Raw genomic sequence first — 21,667 nt, 5'->3', positions numbered from 1 at the left:
TAGCGTGGATTTTAAGGGCATTCTAGGGGGTCATGCCATCAACTGCTTCTGCCTCTCCCTTGCATTCATCAACAAACCAAAAAACATCTGAGGGCTACTATCCCCCTGTGGATGATGCATACCTCTTGGGGGTATCTTCAGTGAATTTCCTACCCTGGGTTGGGCACACTCATCCCTCCCTACCAGCTTCTCAGATGCCTGAGCTGCTAATCGAACCCTGGTTAGCTAAGCTGTAGTTAGGGTTCTTTATATCCCTCTGTGCCACAGAGCTGGCAGTCTGACCATATCTTTTAATCTCTGGATTCTTCATCCTGTCATAACTTCATTTCAGAAATGTTGCATAACTTAGACTTCAGGTATGTGGCTAGTACTATTATTGTGTTTTTGTGTTTTGTGTAGTTTTTGTGACTGAAAGAATTACTGTTGTGTCTTTTGGAGCTTTTCTCCCCAGAACTGCACTGAAACAAGCAATCTCTACCCAGTTAAACTTTCCTGGTTACCAAAAGTCAAATAAGCATTGCTGGGAAGGACATTTACAGAATAGTAAATATTTTGGTATTTCATTTCCTTATTAGAGTTGTTGTTTGATTTTGTGGTGGGAAGAATAGCAGCTGTTGTCCTGAGCATGCCCTTAATCTATGTAAAGGTCAAGATGCTATAGGCCATGGAGATTTATGCGATTGCTAAATTTGCGAATGTTATAGTTTTGTTTAATGCTTAACTAAAATATATCCCAATGGTTGAACTGCCTTAAGGAATCCCTTCTGAAGAGATCTATCACTATACTTAACACTTACATTTCCAGTACTCTGCTAGCTGTTTTTGATGGAAAATCTGTGTGCTATTAAAATAGCTTTGTTTACAAACTTGAAAGGGAAGTGATTTCTTTAAAATTTTCAGTAGTAGTAAATGTTTAATCTTTTAGAAACTGTATTTTTAGTTAAAAGATTTGCAAACAGTTAATTGTGTTTTCTTTTGTTTCTCCTAGGCTGAAAAACCACCATCCCCTGTTGGATCCCGGACCAGAAGTCATAATTCTCACAGTCCCAGCCCCCTTGATAGACCTGATTTTGATAGTGCAGGTTCAGCTACAAGAAGCAAGAGACCAATGACTCGCAGTATGGGAGAGGTGGCCCCTACTGGTATTGAGATCTCTTCAAGTCCACAGAGGAAAGTGAAGCGTTTGCGTCTCTGTTCCTTCAGCACTTCTGTAAGTAATGCACAAAAATAATTATTAAATGGCTTTCCTTATATTCAGTTGCTGTGCAGTTAGCTGTATTCTTTGAGCAAAACTTCAATTTGGTGTTCTCCTCGTCCTTTTTACTGCTGGTTTTTGGTATAGTTTGTTTTTTATTTTGTTTTATGTCTTGTTTTGTTTTATGTAGGTTGCTTCCTTGACTCTGGTATGTGGGTTCAGATAAACGTTTTGGATGAAGTAATGCGTTGGTGGTGGAGGTGGTTTATGTTTTTATGTCATCACATTGCATTTTCTTGGAAGTCTTAACTGATCTTGTTTTTTTTTATCTGACTGTATTTACTTAAGCACAACCTATTCGCTGTTTGTGAGACTGCTTTGTGCTATAATGAATCTTCCTTTCCCACTCTTGTGTAACTGTGAAGTTGTATATGTATGCATGAAAATATGTATGTATCCACAAATGTACGTGTATGTATGTGTGTGTATATATATATATATATATATATATGTGTGTGTGTGTGTGTGAATTTGTATATACATGTACATACACGTGTGCATGTATGGTATATATGCGTGTGTTTAGTGATATCTATCTTTATATATATATATATATATATCTATATCTATATACATATATATACACACACACACACACACACACACACACACACACACACACACACACACGTATACATTTGTACACAAAAATGAAGTACAGTTCCTTACAATACACAACTCTTGTATTAAAAAAAGATCATCTAGAACTTCTTGATTTCATTTCAGGTTTGAGACTCAAATTCATTTAACCCTGGTGTTGAATAAGAGTAAAAATAGTTGCCAGTGCTTTTCTTTTCTGCCCAAAACAATTCCAAGCCCCCGACCATGTGTCACCTTTGAGCTTAGTTCAGGCAGTTTTGTGTATTTGAAGACACCTAGGTTAATGACACAGGCTCAAAATTTTTTTTCATTTTGCTTCAAGTGTGCCATTATCCAGTTAAGCATTCATCCTACGCCATCAGTAATGGCAGTTGTTTTAGCAGTTGGGAATCACTTGTGTGGTGTTGTGATCAGTGGTTCAGAGGAAGCAGATCAGTTTGATGAAGTAAGAAAGCAGATGTTCTTCGTGTTTCACTGTTGCAGTCATAACATTTGGGTTATCTGCTTGCAGTAACCCTCAGTCGGCCTGATTAACAAAGTCTTGGGTCCTGCGTCGGATGCTGTCCCTTCTTCCATGACATCAGGTCGTCAGGAGTATAAAACATGCAGCCGACGCCATTACATCAGTCTTAATTGCCGTACGGTGCCTGAAGCAGAAGCAGTTCGCAAGCGCCGGTCGGCCGACTCCTGAAATTTTCATTTTCGAGTTTCAGAACCGAAGTCTTCTTGCTCCTTACCGATGTCAGTAAAAGTTAATAATTGCATTACTTGTGGAAAGCAAATATCTCTCAAAGATTTTCATTTGTACTGTATTCCTTGCTTGGGCCCTGACCACAACGTACCTTTCTGTCGGTTTTGTGCTGTATTTAATCAGCGTACTATCCGTCGTCTGTATATTTTCGCCTCTAAATATTTCTGTTCTCGGTTTAATTATCCAGAAATGTTATCGCTTAGCTGTTTGACTATCGGGATTCCAAAAAAATGGAAAGATAAAGACAGAGACAGGCTGCCTAGGTCCAAAGCTGCCGACGATGCTTCTCCTAAGCCAGTCGCCAGCTCGCCAGTACTCATTGAGGTGCTTTCGCAGCCCCTGATACACGCTACTTCTGATTTGCAGGCCTGTACTGACACCTATTTGGAGTCCAGTATGCTGCGAGATGCTTCAACTGTGGAACCTGCGGATGTCTCTACCTTGGATTGGTCCGGAGCCGCTGTGCAGGCACCAGCTTCTGAGGGTGTATTCAGGCCTACGGACTTGCATGTTAAACCAGCGCCTCCTTCTTCATTTAAGCCTAAATCTCGAACCATGCCTAAGAAACCGACGCCCAGGCCGCATGCTCAGGCCTCTATACCTAAAAAACAAATGATAAGAATGGCTGAAGATCTTATAACTTTAATCAGGGGAAGCCAACCTCCCCCTTCTAAGAGACCTAGGACTGAAGTTGTTTATGAATCCTCTGACCAGGATTCTGATTTTTCTGATTCTTCTGATGATTTGGATTTGCCCTTATCTACTTATGAGGATTCTGATGCAGAGGACTCTATTCCCTCTGCTTCCCCTCCAGAGGATTTTTCTTTTGGTGAAACCTTACATATACTCTAAGGGAGAATTTCCACTGGGAAAGCCAGGATTTTTCTGATTCAAAAAAGAGGCTTAGGGATTTCTTACTCCTGCCTCCGCATAGGCCTTTAGCTATACCTCCTGTACTAGACATTGTTGATGATGCCTTTTCGGAATCTAGTTTGGCCCCTGATTCTTTGCCTCCTGCTCCCAGAAAACCTGACAGATATTACAAGGTTGCTGATTCACACAAGTTTCTTTTTAAAAATCCTGTTACGGATCCAGAGACTATTTCTCAGGGCCCCAAGGGCATTAAGGCTTCTACTGCTAAAGCACCTACCCCTTCTGATAGAGACTCCAGGGCGGGTAAGTAGGTTTACATTTCTGCAGCCTTGGCCGTTAGGGCTTTAAACTGCCAGTTTCATATGTTAAAAGTATCAACAACATGTTATTGGGTTGCTTAAACAGAAAATGATGTTGATTCCTGACTGTGCTGACCATAAAGAATTACAGGATTTAATGGATTCTGCTGAACAGGTTGGTAAACATACTTTGCAATGTGGATTTGATTCATTAGAGGCCTCTTGCAGGGCTGCTGTTACTGGGTCTGTGCTCAGAAGGCATGCTTGGCTTAAGGAGCAATCTTTGCCTGATCATGTTAAAGCTAAACTGTTGGATGCTCCCTTAAATCAGAATTGCCTGTTTGGCAACAAAGCTGAGGAAGTTCTTAAAAAGATGGAAGATAAAGCTAAATCTATGCAAACTGTTAAAGATTTCTTGCAAGTTCAGCCTCCTAGATTTAGTAGGTATTGGCCCTCTAAGAATTGGTCCTTTCCAGCCCCTTCCAGGTCTTCTCAAGCCAAACTCAGACACAGCAGAAACCCCAGATTTCAGTCCGCAGTGGGGGATTTCCGCATCCAAATCTGGGTGTAGTAAAACTCCCCCCTGTGGAAAACTGTCTCAATGACTTGCTTTTAAAACTTCCAAGCACTTCCCAACTGAATGCTCCTTTAGGCGGAAAGATTGGTCTGCAGGCTAAAAACTGGGAACTCATCATCCAGGACAAATGGATTTTAAATATAGTGCCCCAAGGATACAGATTTCACTTCCACACGTTACCAACACCAAGCGGCAACACCAAGTGGGTGGCCAGATCTACCCCCAAATCAGTGGGCAAAGGCCCAAAATCAAGTTTTCTCTCTCTTAAGCATGGGGGCTATTCAGTTGGTGCCAGAAGAGGAAAAGGGACAAAGGTTTCTATTCCAGACTTTTCCTGGTACCCAGAAAAGACAATACATGGCGGCCTATCCTGGGCCTTTCTTTTGTAAACACCTTTCTGGTGATTCCAAAATTCAAAATACTGACTCTTCACCAGCTGCTTCCTATGCTAGGCAAAGATGCATGGTTGGCAACACTAGACTTAAAAGAAGCATACCTGCACATCCCTATCAGGGAGTCTTGCAGAAGATACATACGCTTCAAAGCAGGCTACATGCACTATCAGTTCTCTGCACTGCCCTTTGGCTTATCTACTGCGCTCAGGGTATTCACAAAGTGCCTAGCTCCAGTCATTGCATTTTGCAGGCAAAGAAATATTCGAATATACCCATACCTGGACGATTGTCTAATTCAGGCAAAAAGCCAGGACATACTTTTTAATCATCTGGCCTTTGTTCATAGGGTGCTGACTTGTCTGGGGTACACCATAAACGAAAAGAAATCACACCTGGTACCCTGTCAACAAATTATGTTCTGGGAGCAAGCTTGAATACAACTTCCCAGATGGCTTTCCTCACGCCAGAGAAATGGATTCATTTGACAACCTATTTTAAACAAGTGGCCACAAAAATCCCGCTTATCTGCAAGGCAAATACTGCAAGCCTTAGGGTTCATGGCCTCCTACATTCTTCTAATTCCATATGCAAGGCTGCATATGAGGAAACTACAGTGGTATCTCAAAAGCCTATGCTGTCAACATTCTCAGGCTCTAGAGCAATGATTCCTATCATATTTTGCCTACACCTAGAGTTCCTTTGGTGGGCAGAAGCCTGCCACCAAAACAGGGGACTACCATTCACACTACCCCTTGCTGCCCAAACCTTAACAGACGTATCAGACTATGCATGGGGGGCTCACCTGGCAGGGAAATGCAATCAGGGCAAATGGAACCCAAGTCAAATGCACCTGCACATAAATCAAAAGGAAATGTTAGCTGTACAGAATGCTCTGACAGCCTTCAAGGACCACATTCTTCCAGGACAACTAATGGTAAAGACGGACAACACCACTGTCATGTGCTACATAAACAAGCAAGGGGGGTACACATTCTTACCCCCTCTGCAGACTAGCCATGGCATTGTGGAACACAGCCTTGAGCTGCCAGGAAAACTGAATACACTGGCAGACTGACTAAGCAGAAATCTCATGGTCCCACACAAGTGGAAACTGGAACCAAGGATTTTCAACATGTTGACAAGCAAGTGGGGAAGCCCAGATATAGACCTGTTTGCCCCCCCCGAACCATTAATTGGACAAATTTTGCCCAAGGATTCCCCACAAGCTAGCTTGTAAAGTGGATTCTCTGTCCTTCATTTGGAAAAACCTATCAGTTTATGCCTTTCCTCCTCTGTCTCTGCTCTCCAGGGTACTACTAAATATCAAACAGGACAAGCCAAGGACACTTTTAGTTGCACCAGACTGGCCACGTCAACACTGATACTCACTCTTGTGCAGTGTGTCACACTTGGCCCCATGGCACCTACCTCAGATTCCTTCCCTGTTGTCTCAACAGGAGAACCAGATTCTGCACCCTCAGCTGCAAATCCTGAACCTAGCAGCCTGGCTAATTACCTAATCTCTCCTTTACCACGCCTCAGTAAATCAGTGATGGATATCATTTTAGAGGCAAGGAGGCCTAGTACTAGAAAATCTTATGCTGCAAAATGGAAAAGATTTTGTGCCTGGAATCAGTTTCTAGAGATGAGCGCAGCAGTGCCCAATTTACCTCAGATTCTACAATACTTGACTGAGATGCTTCATAAGGGCTTGTCCTTTTCCTCCATCAAAATTCATGCCTCAGCCTTTTCAGCTCATTACAACACAGAGCCTCCCATCTTCTCTCACCCACTGCTCAAGCAGTTCCTCAGAGGGGCCAAAAATTTAAGGACACCCAGGAGAGCTCCAGCTCCAGCCTGGGACTTTAACTTTGTCTTGGAGAAACTCACTCTTCCTCCTTTCGAGACAGCTGCTACTGCAGATTTAAAATTCCTTTCCTGGAAAACAGCTTTCCTTTTAGCAATCGCATCTGTAAGAAGGGTATCTGAATTACAGGCCCTTATGGCAGTGGAGCCTTTCATCATCTTTCATGCAGACAGGGTGTCCTTCAGAACCAGTACCTCCTTCATGCCCAAGGTAGTATCCAGTGTGGCTCTTAATCAGTTCATTCATTTGCCTACCTTCTTTCCTAACCCACAGAACAAAAGGGAATGGATACTGCACTCCTTAGATGTGTACAGACAACTTAGATTTTACTTGGACCGAACTAAACCTCAAAGGAAATCTGGACAACTGCTGGTGGCATTTGCTGCAGGGACAGAGGAGAAAGCTTTTTCAAAGCAAACCATTTCAAAATGGATAGGCCACTGCATTCATTTCTGCTATAAGCACCATGGAAAACCTATCCCACAGGGCATCAGACCCCATTCAACCAGGGCTGCATCTTCCTCCACAGCCTTTCTCAGGGGCGTCCTTACCAGGGACATCCTAGAAGCTGCTACCTGGTGTTCTGTACATACTTTCACCAAGCATTAACATTTACCCATTTTCTCTAAATTCAGAGCTGGCTTTTCCACTGCAGTCTGTCAGGGCCTTGTAGCTGGTCCTAATTCTACTTAAATTCCTCCTCCCAACCTTAGCTCTGGGAATCTACCCAAATGTAATGACTGCAACAGTGAAACATGAAGAACATAATACAGTTGTGTACACTTACCATAAATGTAGATGTTTGAGTGTATTCACTGTTGCAGTCCTGGTTACCCTCCCTCCAGCCCCCTTTCTTCTTTTGGCTGTACCTCTACTCTCTCTTACTATGCTTGAAAAGCTTTTTGGTGTATTTGCTTTTTTGTTGGAGGTATATCCTTGTAATTATAGACTTAATTGCTTCCCATTAGGGGGGCACCGGACATCTGGGGGCAAGAAAAACTGATGTAATGGCGTCGGCTGCATGTTTTATACCCCTGACGACCTGACGTCATGGAAGAAGGGACAGCATCCGACGCAGGACCCAAGATTTTGTTAATCAGGCTGACTGAGGGCTACTGCAAGCAGATAACCCAAATGTAATGACTGCAGCAGGGAATACAGTCGAACATCAACATTTATGGTAAGTGTACACAACTGTACGTTCCAAGATTACCACATTTTTTTAAAGATTTTACATAAGCTAAGAATTGTTACACTGTGAAATGTATGTGTTGAATATAAAAAACTTGCTATCGGACAGTATGTATTTTGACCATTTTATTGCAACTCTAAGGGTCCCAAAGGGACCAATGCTTTCCAGATTTCGAATGGAATGTAGGAGGTCAGCATTCTACAGTGAACTAGTAGAGCTTTGAGTTATGCTACTCAACCATAATGGCGTACAAGTTAAATAACTGCAGATTAATGTTAAGCCTGTGACTCTTCAGATTAAAATAGAGTAATTTTTCTTTTATTAAAAATTAATATTAAAATGTTTGAAGAGGTGGTGAAATGTGAACAAAAGCTGAAGCAGAGAAAAATTATAAAGATGGGAACAAAGAGGAATATAAAACTGGAAGAGCTTATTTTAAGACTGTAGTGCAGAAACAAAACTGCTTTGGGTGTTGCCATATCAGCAGATAAAGAGAAGTCTGGTTTGACCAGTCAAAATTGAGGAATGGAAGATGTCCTTCAAGGATGCATCTGCAGTCCTAACAAATGGGTTGTCCTGCTTCAGGCAGCCCTTCGGTCGGCCGGATTCCAAAGTCTGGGTCTGGCCTCGGCTGATGTCGCACTTCACCCGACGTGACTGCTACTGTCGATTGGGTATAAAGGCATTAGCCGACGCCATTTTCCTCAGTCTTTCTTGCCGCGCGGTGCCCGAAGCAGAAGCTGTTCGCAAGTGCCGGTCGGTCAGATCCAGAGATTTCTACTACCGAAGACTTCTAAAAAGCTAAGTACCCCGTTGGGGACTCTTTCTTGCCTCAGCCGATGTCAGAAAAAGTAAATAATTGTTTAACTTGTGGGAAACAAATACCTCATAAGGATTTCCACTCTTACTGCCTTCCTTGCTTAGGCCCAGACCACAACGTAGCAGCTTGTCTAGCCTGTGCTTCCTTCAACCGACGGACACTTAGACGTCGGTCGGAGTTTGCGGAGGAGTTTTTTGGTCCCGCTTTTACTTACAAAATGCCATCGGAGACTCCGACTTCACAATTAGCTAAAAAGCGTAAGGAAAAGGACCGACACTCGCGGTTGAAACAGAGTCCTCGGTTCTTCCTTCGGCCGAAAGCTTTCCTCCTGCAGCCGAGGCCTCACACAGCATGGCTGAATCTGCTACTGAATTTTCTCCTGCTGTAGCAGGCACCCAGGATTTATCAGATACTATTCCTTTAGACATATCTGCTCCTGCACGTGGAGCTGCTAGGCCCCCTGCATCCATGTCTATCAAGGCTTTCTCTAGGGCTAAAGCAGCTAAATCTTCTAAGGCCTTGCCTTCTAAAACCCCCTCACACAGGCCTAGCTCTAGTTCCCAAATGCTTAGCCTGGCAGAGGATCTCATTACTTTGATCAAGGGATCCCAACCTCACCCTGACAGGGCCTCTCATCCCCCTCCAGAGAAGAGGCCTAGAGCAGAGCCCCCTGAACCAGTTTCTACGGATTATTCTTCTGATCATTCAGAAAACTCAAATCCTCCAGAAGGCCCTTACTCTCCATATGAGGATTCTGACGCAGAAGACTCAATTCCTTCTGCCTCTCCTCCTGAGGAATTTTCTTTTGGGGAAACTTTGCATGCTATGAGGGAACAATTTCAATGGCAGGGCCAGGATTTTTCAGAGTCTAGGAAACGGCTCAGGACCTTTTTGCATTTGCCTCAGCATAGGCCTTTAGCCATTCCTCCAGTTGACAGTTGTGGATGATGCATTAAATGATGCTTGTACTGCCCCTGACTCTCTACCTCCGGCCCCTGCTAAGCCCGACAGATACTACAGGGTCCCGGACACACATTATCACCTGTATAAGGCTCCTATTGCAGATCCTGAAACTATTTCTCAAGGCCCCAAAGCTGTAGCAACTACCAAAAACCCCCTCCCCTCTGAAAGAGAATCTAGAGCATTAGAGAGATGGGGTAAAAAAGTTTATACTTCTGCTACTCTTTCGGCTAGGGCTTTAAACTGTCAATTCCACATGATTCAGTATCAGGAATTTTTGTTAGATCAGTTAAATAAAAAACTATCCTCTCCTGAACCTATAGACCGCAAGTCCCTTCAGGATTTGGTACATAACACTCAGCAGGTCAGTAATCATTCCTTAAAATGCAGCTATGATGCACTGGAGGCTTCCTTTAGATCAGCTATGACTGGTACAGTGATCAGAAGGCATGCATGGTTAAAAGAGCAATCCTTACCAGACCATGTAAAGTCAAAGCTCCTAGATGCTCCCATGGAGAAACTCAGTTTGTTTGGCTCACCTGCACAGCAAGTGTTAAAGAAGGTGGAGGAAAAAGCAAAATCTGTCCAGACAGTCAAGGACTTCTTACAGGTCCAGCCGCCGAGGTTTAGTAGAAATTGGCCTTCGAAGAATTGGTCCTTTCCAGACACCCGAGCACAGAGAGGCAGAAATAGGCGCTCAAGAGGCAGAGGTCAATCCAGAGGTGCCTACAGGGGACGTCAGTGGCAGCCTAACAACCAGAGAAGTACTGCCGCAGATCCAGCTACTACCACTTCCACAGGACAGTCACAGTGACTTGGCTCTGATACCGCCTACCAGGGAACAACTGGAAGCACCCTTAGGCGGAAAGCTAGCCTTATTCTCAGTAAACTGGCATTACATTACAGGAGACAAATGGATTTTACAGACAATAGACAAAGGTTACAGGTTTCACTTCCATACTCTACCAAGGAAGAGAGGAATGCCAAACCTACCACCAAACCAAAAGACAAACGCTCTAGGACAAATCAACCACTTACTAAGGATGAGAGCTATAGAAAAGGTACCGGCTATGGAACAAGGACAAGGATTTTATTCCAGACTTTTCCTGGTGCCAAGAAAAGAAAACCAATGGAGGCCTATTCTCGACCTGTCTGCTCTCAACACATATCTCATTGTTCCAAAATTCAAAATGCTGACCCTACAGCACCTTCTTCCCATGCTGGGCAAGGAGGCTTGGCTGGTGACTCTAGATCTCAAGGAGGCATACCTGCACGTCCCTATTCGACCAGATTGCAGAAGATACCTCAGATTTCTTGCAGGATCAGAGCATTATCAATTCTCAGCATTGCCCTTTGGCTTATCTACTGCGCCTAGAGTATTCACGAAATGCCTGGCATCAGTAATTGCTCATTGCAGGCTTCAGGGAATTCAAATTTATCCATACCTGGACGACTGCCTGCTACAAGCGGACAACAAGATCAAATTAACAAAAGATTTGGGAAAAGTTATTTACCTACTGCAGGCCTTGGGATACACAATCAACATAAAAAAGTCAAGACTGGTACCATCCCAAAGGATTACATTCTTGGGTGCAGAACTGGACACATCAAATCAAATGGCATTTCTCACAGCAGAAAAGCAAAAGCAACTACCACTCTACTTCAAGGCATTAACAACGCAGAACCAGCTTACAGCAAGGAAAATCCTGCAAGCCCTGGGTTACATGGCATCCTGCATAATATTGATCCCACATGCCAGACTGCATATGAGGAAGTTGCAATGGTACCTAAGGAATTTATGGTCTCAGCACAAGCACAGCCTAGAAACCCAAATTCCAATAATTCCATGCCTGAAGCAAGAATTCCTGTGGTGGGCTCAGGCCTGTCAGTTGAACAAAGGTCCACCTTTCCACAGCCCTCACCCAAGCCAGACTATCACCACGGACGCCTCAGACCTCGGTTGGGGGGCACACATGGCAGACAAGTGTATATAAGGCCTATGGACACAGGATCAACTGAACCTACACATAAATCAAGAAGAGATGCTGGCAGTGAAACAGGCAATTCAGACATTCAGACCGTTTCTTCAACAGGGTCATTTACTGATAAGGACGGACAACACCACAGTTATGTGGTATATCAACAAGCAGGGAGGCACACATTCATATCCTCTATGCCGGATGGCAATGGACCTGTGGAATGTGGCTCTGAACCTCAACATTCAACTCCAGGCCTTATTTGTGCCAGGAAAAGAAAATATATTAGCAGACACATTAAGCAGAACTACCACGGATGCCCACGAATGGATGCTGCATCCGGACATCTTCAAGACCATTACAGAGAAATGGGGGCTACCAGAAATAGACCTGTTCGCATCCCCACACAACCACCAATTGAGAAAATTCTGCACAAGGACATACCACCCACTTGCTTGGAAGGTGGACTCCCTCTCCTTCAGTTGGGAAAACCTAACAGCATATGCATTCCCACCTCTACCTTTGATGCACAAAGTGCTACTGAAGATCAAAGAAGAGCACCCAAGGATCATACTGATAGCTCCAGACTGGCCGAGGCAGCACTGGTACCCGCTTCTGAGAAGTATATCTCGGACACACGCATGGCCTCTACCTCTAGTTCCTCTGCTGCTAACACAGAACAACTTCAAGATCCTGCATCCAAACTTGAAAACACTGCAGCTAGCTGCTTGGAATCTTACATGAGACAAAATAACCCAGAACTATCTCAGAGGGTTAAAGACATTATCCTGGAGGCTCGCAGACCCTCCACAAGGAAGACTTATTCAGCAAAATGGAAAAGATACCTCATTTGGAGTGCAGCGAAAGGAGAAAATGTATCATTGGCAAACATACCTAACATCCTGGAATATTTAGCAGAACTTTTCCACAATGGCCTGTCTTACTCCTCCATCAAGATTCATGCATCAGCAATTTCAGCAGAATACAACATGGATCCTCCAGTCTTCTCTCATCCTCTACTCAGGCAGTTTCTGAGAGGAATTAAAAATGTAAAGCCTCCAAGGAAGCCACCTCTGCCTACATGGGACCTGAACTTTGTGCTGGAAAAGTTAACTCTTCCCCCTTTTGAACCAGCAGCAACAGCAGAATTACAGTTCTTATCTTGGAAAACTGCTTTCCTGCTTGCAATCACTTCAGCAAGAAGGGTTTCTGAATTACAGGCATTAATGGCAGTACAACCCTTCCTTATCTTCCATCAGGATAGAGTGTCCTTGAGAACTAACCCTACTTTTATGCCAAAGGTGGTCTCCAGGGTATCATTGAACCAAGCTATCCACCTACCAACATTCTTCCCCAACCCACAGAACAGGGGGGAAAGACTACTGCACACCTTGGATGTACATAGACAATTGCGCTACTACCTGGACAGAACCAAGAGCAATAGAAAAACTGACCAGCTTCTGGTAGCATATGCAGCAGGAATGGAAGGAAAAGCAATTTCAAAACAGACAATCTCAAAATGGATAGGAAATTGCATTAGATTTTGTTACTCCTTTCATGGGAAGACAACTCCAGAAAACATCAGACCTCACTCCACAAGGGCTACAGCCACTACTACAGCTTTCTTATGAGGAGTGGCTACCAAAGACATTTTAGAGGCTGCTACTTGGAGCTCCGTGCATACATTTGCCAAGCACTATAATCTGCCTTTATACTCCAGATCCCGAGCAAGTTTTGCCACTGCTGTTTTGCAAGGGATCTTAACTACACCATAATCTTCTTAGTGCCTCCTCCCCCAGTTTGGCTATGGTATTCTACCCATTTGTTAGGACTGCAGATGCATCCTTGAAGGACATAGTACAATTTTGTACCTACCATAAATGTAGATGTCCAAGAGGAATGCATCTGCAGTCAGGATTACCCGCCCTCCTTCCCCTCTGTGGTACTCCTAGGGTATTTGCCCATCTTGTAGCTAGCTGGGGGAATCTATTATGGTGTATTTGTTTGTATATATGTACATACATGTTTATTTGTTGTTTGCTCTCTACTATTTGGAATAATTTGCATTTATCCAAATTTAGCCTTCCTAGAGGGCACCTGGCATCTGGGGCAAGAAACACTGAGGAAAATGGCGTCAGCTGATGCCTTTATACCCAATCGACAGTAGCAGTGACGTCGGGTGAAGTACGACATCAGCCGAGGCCAGACCCAGACTTTGGAATCCGGCCGACCGAAGGGCTGCCTGAGGCAGGACAACCCATTTGTTAGGACTGCAGATGCATTCCTCTCGGACATCTACATTTATGGTAGGTACAAAACTGTACTTTTTTTGTATCAACCAGAGATAGCTACAGAAATCAGTTGAGGTCTTCTCCACATCTTGCAGAAAAGCAGTCGCAAGGTCTTCAACAATGTCTGCAAATTACATCAACGGAGAAGTCGAAAGTGTTGCAAAAATTATCATGTAAAAACATATGAGCATATTTTTATGCTAAGCTTACAGGAGACCACCGAGAAGCTCAACAACATCACACAATACTGGTGGGAGACTAACAATGTACCTGATTAAGTAGACTTTTTTTTCACATATCTCTGGTGAAAATTTGCTGTTACTCGAGCCATTATCCTGACTGACTGTAAAGGTTGCAAGGAAAGTATTCTGCTCAACAGGTAAGGGCAACCTATTCTAGAAATGGGGAGTAAGTTAGGTTTATATCTTTAATAACACCTTCTGTTGCTGATTTGGTAGGTTTAGGTCACTAGAGTGGGTCTTTGCTTTGTCACAAATTTTGTTAATTTACAGAGAGAAGAATTTTTGGTCATTCATAACACAAAAGCCTAAGCAGACATCTCCCTTCAAGAGTCTTTATGACACTAAGTAGAGGGACAAGGCTTTTATTAAGGGTACTGAGACTTTATATCTTTTTTGGTGAGGAAATGTTAAGGTCTCAAGCTGGTTTAGGTAGTTAGAAAAGTACATGCTGAAGAATACATTACATTAAAAAATAGCCTAATAACTGGATGAAAAAGTGTGACACTAACTACTACAGATCTTGAGAAAATACCACAAAGGATAAGATGTTCATCGTGTTACACTGCTGCAGTCATTACACTTGGGTTATCCTGCCATCAGGCGGTCCCGCAGTCGGCCAGAGTTCCAAAGTCTTGGTCCGGCATCGGTTGCTGTCGCTTCTTCGCTGACGTCAGTGCACCAGGGGTATATAAGATGCATCCGATGTAATTTTCTTCAGTCATTCTTGCCCGAAGCAGAAGCAGTTCGCAAGTGCCAGTCGGCCGACTCCTGAGATTTTCGAAGTTGAATTTCAGATCCGAAGTCTTAAATAAAGCTAAGTACCCCATTGGGGAAACTTTTTTTCTTGCCTCAGACCGATGTCAGAAAAAGTTAATAATTGTATTTCTTATGGGAAGCAAATACGTCATAAGGACTTCCACTCTTACTATATTCCATGCCTAGGCCCTGATCATGACGTCACTAGTTGTCGGTTTTGTGCTAGATTTAACAAACGCACTATAAAAAGACGTTTTGATTTTGCTTTGCCCTACTTTGGCAGAAGGTTCAATTATATCAGCTTTAATGATCAGCTTTAATAATTGGCTTAATTACTGGTGTCATTCTAAGGGATCCAATGTCTGTCTGCCTGGGATGACATGCTTGACAAGCCACGCTGCTTTGCAAGGGACGGCTTGCACCCGTCACCCTTGGGCTTCCGGATATTTGCAAAGGCTCTTGCCACCCCCATAGTGCCTTTTTTAGGCAAGGCTCAAATGATAAACCCACCGCCCTAGAAAACAAAAATGGAGAAAAACTAAGGGTAATACTGCTCAATGCCAGAAGTCTAAACCTCAAGATGCACGCCCTCAAAGCCCTCCTCAGTATGGAGAACATCGATGTCTGTGCTGTGACTGAAACCTGGTTCAAGGCTCCTGAGAGCACCCCACCACTATCAGGTTATACCTCATATCATGCTCGGCCCCAAAATCCGGACGAACCACAAAAGGAGGGGAGTATCCATATTCATAAAGGATACCCACACCTCCAGGTTAGTGGCATCGCATAAGCATCGGAGACCATCCAGGTGCAATTAACCATAGGTAAAACTGCCCTACAGTTTGTAACATGCTACAGACCACCTTCTCAAACTCAGGAAACCCACACAGCCTTCCTGAAGACACTGGAGAGTATGAATGTCTCTCCAAACACCATCATATTGGGTGACTTCAACTACCCAAACATAGACTGGGAACATTACTCAAGCCCCAACACCCTAGCCCAAAGGTTCCTTGAGTTCATAAACTCAAATGCTATGGAACAACTAGTCACCATTCCCACAAGAGGAGAAAATATACTAGACCTGATCATCACAAACATGGGGACAAAATGCTCCACACCGGAATTATATCCATCATTGGTGAGATCAGACCATAAATTAATCTCACTGGAGATCCACATCCCGCCCCCACCCCCAGCAAAAAAGACAACAGTGAAGAACTTCTCAAAAGCAAACTTCACACTTCTTAAGACTGGAGTGGTATCCTTCAAGGCCCCCGAGCCAGTGGAAACCACAACCCACGCTGCTGAAACCCTTACAAATGCCTTCTACGAGCACCTCCAGGAATGTATGGATCAAGCAATCCCTAATAAAATCAAGACCCTTTCCACCAAAGGCAGGCGCCGGTCTGGTGGACTCCAGCCATAAACAAACTCTACAACAAGAGGAGAAAGCTACTACATGACAGAGCAAAATCCCTAAAAGGGAAGGTATCTCTGATCAATACTAGCAAAACACTACGATCACTCATAAAATCATCTAAGGCCAACTTTGAGAGAAAAATCGCTAATGACACAAAAGACAATCATAAAGCCTTCTTTAGCTATGTTAGAAACCTGGGTGGAAACTCCCAGATATGCTCAGAATTAGTCCAAAATGATAAAAAAATCACTGAACCCACAGACATTGCCAACATACTGGCAGACAGGTTCAGTGCAAATTTCTCCTCCCCCAAAAAGGAGAAATATCTATCCCACCAGAGTCTAGCCTCCCAAACATCTCAGATGCCCAGGTGAGAGCTGCTCTCTCTAAAGCAAAAAACACAGCATCAATGGGACCGGACGGTGTCCCCGGCTGTAACTCATGCTTCATCCAGGACAGCTACTGATAGACAACACTACGGTCATGTGGTACATAAGCCGGGAAGTACACATTCCTACCCCTTTTGCAGGCAAGCAATGACCTTATGGGACGCGTCATTGGCTTTTCAAGTTCACCTGCAAGCACAGTTCCTGCCGGGAAAAACAAATACTCTGGCAGACAAACTAAGCAGAAACCTCATGGATCCCCACTAATGGAAACCGGATCCACAAGTCTTCAGCATTATAACAAGGAAATGGGGACGCCCAGACATAGATCGATTTGCCTCCCCTCACAACTGCCAATTGCAAAGATTTTGCACAAGGCTTTATCACAAACAAGCATGGAAAGTGGACGCCCTATCCTTCAGCTGGAAAAATCTAACAGTATATGTTTTTCCCCCCTTTGCCTCTTCTTCCCAGGGTACTCCTAAAGGTCAGACAAGAGAAGCTAAACATGATGCTGATTGCACCAGACTGGCCACGCCAGCACTGGTACCCAATTCTGAAGAGCTTCTCAAGGTCCAGCATGGATATTGCCTCAAATTTCTCAATTGCTGACCCAACAAAACAGTTGGATCCTGCACAGCCAACTCGGGACCTTAAATCTGGCAGCATGGCGGATAAAGTAACCATTCAGAGCACTCCACTTACAAAAGCTGTTGTGGACGTTATCTTGGAGGCCAGAAGGCCCAGTACCAGAAAATCTTATGCAGTAAAATGGAAGAGCCTTTCCACCAAAGGCAGGCGCCCAGTCTGGTGGACCCCAGCCATAAACAGACTCTACAACAAGAGGAGAAAGCTACTACATCACAGAGCAAAATCCCTAAAAGGGAAGGCATCTCTGATCAATACTAGCAAAAACTATCACTCATAAAATCATCCAAGGCCAACTTTGAGAGAAAAATCGCTAAAGACACAAGACAATCATAAGGCCTTCTTTAGCTATGTTAGAAACCTGGGTGGAAACTCCCAGATATGCTCAGAATTAGTCCAAAATGATACAAAAATCACTGAACCCACAGACATTGCCAACAATACTGGCAGACAGGTTCAGTGCAAGTTTCTCCCTCCCCAAAAGGAGAAATATCTATCCCACCAGAGTCTAGCCTCCCAAACATCTCAGATGCCCAGGTGAGAGCTGCTCTCTAAAGCAAAAACACAGCATCAATGGGACCGGACGGTGTCCCCTGTGTGCTACACTAACTCAATGAGGAACTAAACCCACACATAAGGCTGCTGTTTAATCTTAGCCTTACTACAGGATCGTGCACCAAAGAATGGCGTCACGGCAACTGTGGTCCCATTCCACAAAGGCGGTGCTTCTACGGACCCTGGAAATTACCGCCCCATAAGCTTGACGAGCCTTGTCTGCAAAGCTATGGAGAGGATCATAATGGAACTCATAAATAAAGACATATTGGGGACCTACAGACACTGGATCCTACCCAATTTGGCTTTGTCAAGGGCAGATCCTGCCTCTTGAACTTGGTCGACTTTTTCAAAACAGTCACTAAGGCCATTGATGAGGGTAAGGCAGTTCACACAGCCTACCTAGACCTAGCAAAAGCGTTCAACACAATACCCCACTCGGGAATCATAGAAAAGCTCACCAGCTTAGATGTAAACCCATATGTCACAAGATGGGTTGCAAACTGGCTCAAGGACAGAACACACAGGGTTAGAGTTGCTGGTGCCATGTCAGACTCTAAGCGGTCACGGCGGTGTCCCACAGGGCTCAGTCCTGGGCCCCTCTTGTTCGGCATTTATTTTTCTGAAGTGCAGGCAAACATAGGGGGATTGTGGCTGACAAAATTTGCAGATGACTGCAAACTGGGCACCATAATTGACACTCCATCAGACACAGACATCCTCCAGAAAGGTCTCATAGAAATGGATAACTGGTGCCAGAGCCATGGCCTTAAGCCAAATGCCAAAAAATGTATAGTCATACCCTTTGGGAAAAACAAGGTAACCCCTAATTACCACATAGGTGGTAATCCATTAAACACGGAAGAAGTTATCAGGGACCTGGGGACCCAAGTTGACAGTAACCTCTCTTTTGACACTCACATTGCCAAAGTGGTTAGGATGACCTTCTACATTGCCCACCTGATCATGAAGGGATTCACATCTAGATCAGGAGAGGGCATTGTACCCTGTACTCTTCACTTATCAGACCAATGATTGAGTACAACGCCCCATTCGGAATGTACCTTACCCGACACCTGCAGCAGTTGGAAAGACCCCAAAAGTTCCTCACCAAAAGGATAAAGTGGCTCAAACATATGTCATAATGATGCCCGACTGAAGAAACTCCAGCTCTATTCAGTCGCATACCGTCTGCTCAGAGGTGATCTGTGCCCGACATACAAGGCCATGTCCAACCCGAATTAATGGACATGCTCCACCTCAAAAAATCCAAATCCACCAGAGCCACGAGAGCAAGAGACTTAAACCTCAACACGGATATAAATAGGACATGCTGGAGGGACAGATTCATCACCCAGAGACTCCCTACACTATGGAACAGAATCCCAGTCCATGTGAGGCAGAGCCCCTCACTGACTCTGTTCAAGAGAAATCTTGACGAGTGGATGGGAGATCGAGGGTTTACCCGGGAATCATCTCTGTATCACTGCTGGACAGAGGCACAGCAAACTAATGGGTATAGTATTCTCATCCTAAGGGGTGGTGAAAGCCACACACACTCTGGCTAGGCTTATAAATGCCCTAGGGCAGATAGCCTAGTATGAACCTATGAACCTATACTATGCCGTCGGATCAACCGACAACCTCAACACCGAAAAAACACAGAGACAAGGATAAAGACAGACATCCGAGGTCCAAAACCGATGACGAAACCTCTTCTAGGCCAGTCGCCGGTTCGCCAGATGTTCATCGTGCATACAGCTGCAGTCATAACAGATGGGTTCTCCTGCCATCAAGCGGGTCCTCGGTCAGCCGAATTACAAAGTCTAGTTCCGGCGTCGGTTGTCGTCGCTTCTTCCCTGACGTCAGAGCGACAGGGTTATAAAGGAACCAGCCGACACCATTTTCTTCAGTCTTTCTTGCCGCGCGGTGCCCGAAGCAGAAGCAGTTCGCAAGTGCCGTTCGGCCAGCTCCTGAGATTACGAAAATTTGGAAACCGAAGTCTTCTTAAAAGCTAAGTACCCCGTTGGGGAAACTTTTCTTGCCTCAGACCGATGTCAGACAAAGTTAATAATTGTATTTCTTGTGGGAAGCAAATACCGCATAAGGATTTCCATTCCCTCTGTATACCTTGTTTAGGCCCAGACCATGACGTCTCTGTCTGTCGCTTTTGTGCTACATTCAACAAACGCACTATTAAGCGTCTGGCGGAGTTCACCCAGCATTATTTTGGGAAAGCAAAACTATATTATGTCGTCGGATACTCCGACTTCGGTTTTGTCTAAGAAACGCAAAGACAAGGACCGACACGAGGTCCGCGGCCTCTACCGACACCACGCCAAAGCCGACTACACGTGGTCCGGTTCTCAGCGAGGCGCCTACGCAGCCCCTGATTACCGACGACACTTCTTTGACTGTGTCTCCTGTGCCCGAGGTCGCAGGCTCCTCGGCCCACACCCCGACTACAGATACCGAAGCCACTCTTGGCATTGAAACTCAGAATGTGGACAGGTCCACCTCCACTCAAGGTGTCTTCAGACCTTCCTCTTCTTTCTCCTTCAAGGCTTTCACTAAGTCTAAAGCAACCATGCACTCTAAGAGACCAGCTACACAGGGCCCATCTCCAGGCCCCATGCCTAAGAAACAGATGCTTAAAATGGCTGAGGATTTAATTACTCTTATCAGAGGTTCTCAGCCCCCACCGGACAAAAGGCCCAGAGTGGAGGAAGATGCCCCCTCCTCTGATCAGGGCTCCATTATTTCAGAGCACTCTGATGATCAGGAACATTCTTACTCCCCTTTTGAAGACTCCGATGCGGAGGAGTCCATCCCTTCTGTATCCTCCCCTGAGGATTACTCATTTGGGGAAACTTTGCATACCTTAAGGGAACACTTCCACTGGGAAGGCCAAGATTATTCAGATTCCAAGAAAAGGCTTAGGGAATTTCTCTTGCTACCTCAGCACAGGCCTCTGGCTATACCTCCTGTCTTGGAAATCCTAGATGATGTTTACTCTGAGGCCTGCCTTAACCCGGACTCTCTACCTTCAGCTCCAGTTAAGCCTGACAGGTACTACAGGGTTCCTGACTCGCACCAATTTCTATACAAAAGCCATGCTGCTGACCCAGAAACCATCTCACAGGGCCCCAAGGGAGTTGAGGCCTCCATTGCTAAAAATCCATTACCTTCCGAGAGAGATTCCAGATCCTTAGAAAGGTGGGGAAAAAAGGTATATACCTCTGCTACATTAACCATGAGGGCCTTAAACTGTCAGTTTCATATGCTAAAATAACAACAGTTTTTGTTATCACAATTGAAAAGTAAAATGTCACAACCTGAACAACCAGACTTGAAGGAGTTGCAGGATTTGATGCATAGTGCAGAACAAGTGGGTAAGCATACCTTACAGTGTGGTTTTGATGCTCTAGAGGCCTCATGTAGAGCTGCTGTTACAGGATCAGTCATACGTAGGCATGCCTGGCTCAAGGAACAAGCCTTGCCTGATCATGTCAAAGCTAAATTACTAGACGCCCCTCTTCAAAAGGATGTACTATTTGGTGCTAATGCTGAGGAGGTATTAAGGAAAATGGAGGAATAGGCTAAATCAATGCAAACTGTGAAAGATTTTCTACAGGTACAACCCCCACGTTTTAGTAGAAATTGGCCTTCCAAAAACTGGTCCTTTCCTGCCACGGACAGACCCTAAAGAGGCAGATACAGGCGCCAGAGGGGCAGAGGACAATCCCAAGGATCGTTTAGAGGCAGACAATGGCAAGCTCCTACACAAAGAGGTGGTGAGGA

At 44.6% G+C, this 21,667-nt stretch overlaps 1 protein-coding gene across 1 annotated transcript in view; it reads left to right on the top strand.

Annotated features, from left to right (window-relative positions):
• ZC3HC1 (zinc finger C3HC-type containing 1) overlaps positions 1–21,667 on the top strand; it is a 554,828-nt gene that overhangs the window by 28,811 nt on the left and 504,350 nt on the right. Inside the window, exon 3 of the mRNA XM_044087346.1 lies at positions 989–1,210. Coding sequence (XP_043943281.1) covers positions 989–1,210 — 222 coding nt within the window. The remainder of the gene's footprint in view (positions 1–988; positions 1,211–21,667) is intronic.

Source organism: Protopterus annectens, chromosome 11.part0 (genome assembly GCF_019279795.1).
Source record: "Protopterus annectens isolate FY-2018-M chromosome 11.part0, PAN1.0, whole genome shotgun sequence".
NCBI lineage: Eukaryota > Metazoa > Chordata > Ceratodontiformes > Protopteridae > Protopterus > Protopterus annectens.
The sequence above is the reverse complement of the archived record's forward strand: the minus strand, read 5'-3'. Positions and strand labels throughout refer to the sequence as shown.